At 34.6% G+C, this 1,866-nt stretch overlaps 1 protein-coding gene across 1 annotated transcript in view; it reads left to right on the top strand.

The window, feature by feature from the left end:
* Window positions 1-1,607: 1,607 nt before the first annotated feature.
* The window catches only part of LOC111084111, a gene marked incomplete at its 3' end in the record, with an annotated part of 7,109 nt that continues 6,850 nt past the window's right edge, over window positions 1,608-1,866 (top strand). Inside the window, exon 1 of the mRNA XM_022380898.1 lies at window positions 1,608-1,740. Coding sequence (XP_022236606.1) covers window positions 1,650-1,740 — 91 coding nt within the window. The remainder of the gene's footprint in view (window positions 1,741-1,866) is intronic.

Here is a 1,866-nt window from a genome sequence, read left to right as displayed (position 1 = left end):
TATAACACCAGAGACTAGACAGGTTTACAAATCATAAAACAGTAAATAGCTTGGAGAAGCCACAACAACAAGGTTGGTAAGAATTGCATAACTTCAAGCAAGACCCATGTTATTCTTTTGTTGTGTCCATTCTAGGATCAAAGAAACAAGAAGGCCACGCTAATATTATTATCACCTTCAAGTAGTCAGTGTGGTAAATGTAATAAAAATGTTAAATTACACGGGGGAGTTCTAGTAATATTACTTATACTGGAAAAGTAGGCTAGATTATACATCCTGCCTCCATAAAGGGATCGTGGTTTGTTAGCTTTCTTGTATGATACTGTGTAATGTGTGAAGTTGTTGTCGCTGAAGTTTGAAAAATAGCCTTTTTTAAATGAATTAAACAATTCTGTTGGATACAGCCAATGTTTTATTAGCTTGTAATCAACTTCCAGATATAAAAATAACTTTTAACTAACACGAACTAGCGTTCAAATTCTAAACTAATTAAACTTAATATGCCTTGGACATGTTCGAGCACACAATTTCAACATATTGAGCAGTCTGTAATTCTAATAAGACGTTTGAGTTGTTGACCAAATTATATAGTCACATCACGGTATAAAACATGAGGGAATCCTCAATAGCCGCACCACTTGAAATTCTTTTAGGCATGATTGGAGTAATTTAATCTATGAGACTTTTTTTTCATTTTTATTAGCTATATTTTTGTGCGCCAGCAATACCAAGCGTGGGTCGTGCTTATACTTAATTCCAATTTATTGCTCATCAGGTTATGTACCAGCCTACCCTCAAATTGAAATGCTTTTAGACAGGGTCCTCTCACCACCCCCATTGGCACTGCGGTATGTCTGCGGACTTATATCACTAGAAATCGGGTTTCTATACCTGTGGTTGGCAGAGCACAGATAGTCCTTTGTTTAGCTTTGTACTTAACCACAAAACAAATAGAACTTTTAATCAGGATTACAGTAAATTAATCTATGAGACCTTGGGCGTGGTCAAATACATCAATCGAAAGGATTTGACCTCCTGAGTACACAACTATAATTAGATCTCAAATCGGTCAAGAGATGACGGGGCTGTGAGCTAAAAATTTCTACATGAAAAAAAAAAACAACCCGGAGCCATTCTATGAGCCGTTATGCCGCGGCTAACAATTTTATCTTTGTTGGTGATGGAAACAGACAACTAAGGTAATATTGTGCACTGCTACGGCGTACAGAGGTACATTACATAGTAAGGCCCACTTGAAACTTCTTGATCAAGAATCTGTGTGTATACTACGTTACAATTTAATGCCAAATGTTATTAAATATTGACAAATCCACATTGTTGATAGCGGATTCAAGGAAAGTTTCGTAACCAATAATGTTACAAAAAAACTCAATTTTTTTTATCGGTTGTGACACCTTGGCGTGCTGTGTTAACCATAGTTGCTGGGAATTTAATCAACACAGAGATTTATCAACTATTTAATCAAGATGTTTATTTATCAAACTTGACAGGGAAAGATTTATGATACTTTGATTATTGAGTTGTTGTTTTTTTTTACCATATATTTTATAGAGTGTCTCTATTATTGAAAGTTCATTTACTTTCAACACGTTTTTTTTCTCAAGTAGAACAAACTGGCTCAGTTTAAAATGAGGACTTTTCCAATAAAACACGCTCAGATATTTTCAATTTTAGCCAGAATTATCACAATGTTTACTTCGACAGTAGCTTCAGCTATCGGTAAGATGTTTAACGTAGAGTAAATTTGTTTATGTTATTGTAAGAAAAAATACCATTCAGAGCTTACTGGGGATCTTAGATTTAGCTTTACGTGAACGTTGAATTTAAATGTCGTTTACCACTAAT

This window comes from Limulus polyphemus, unplaced genomic scaffold, assembly GCF_000517525.1.
Source record: "Limulus polyphemus unplaced genomic scaffold, Limulus_polyphemus-2.1.2 Scaffold13716, whole genome shotgun sequence".
NCBI lineage: Eukaryota > Metazoa > Arthropoda > Merostomata > Xiphosura > Limulidae > Limulus > Limulus polyphemus.
The sequence above is the reverse complement of the archived record's forward strand: the minus strand, read 5'-3'. Positions and strand labels throughout refer to the sequence as shown.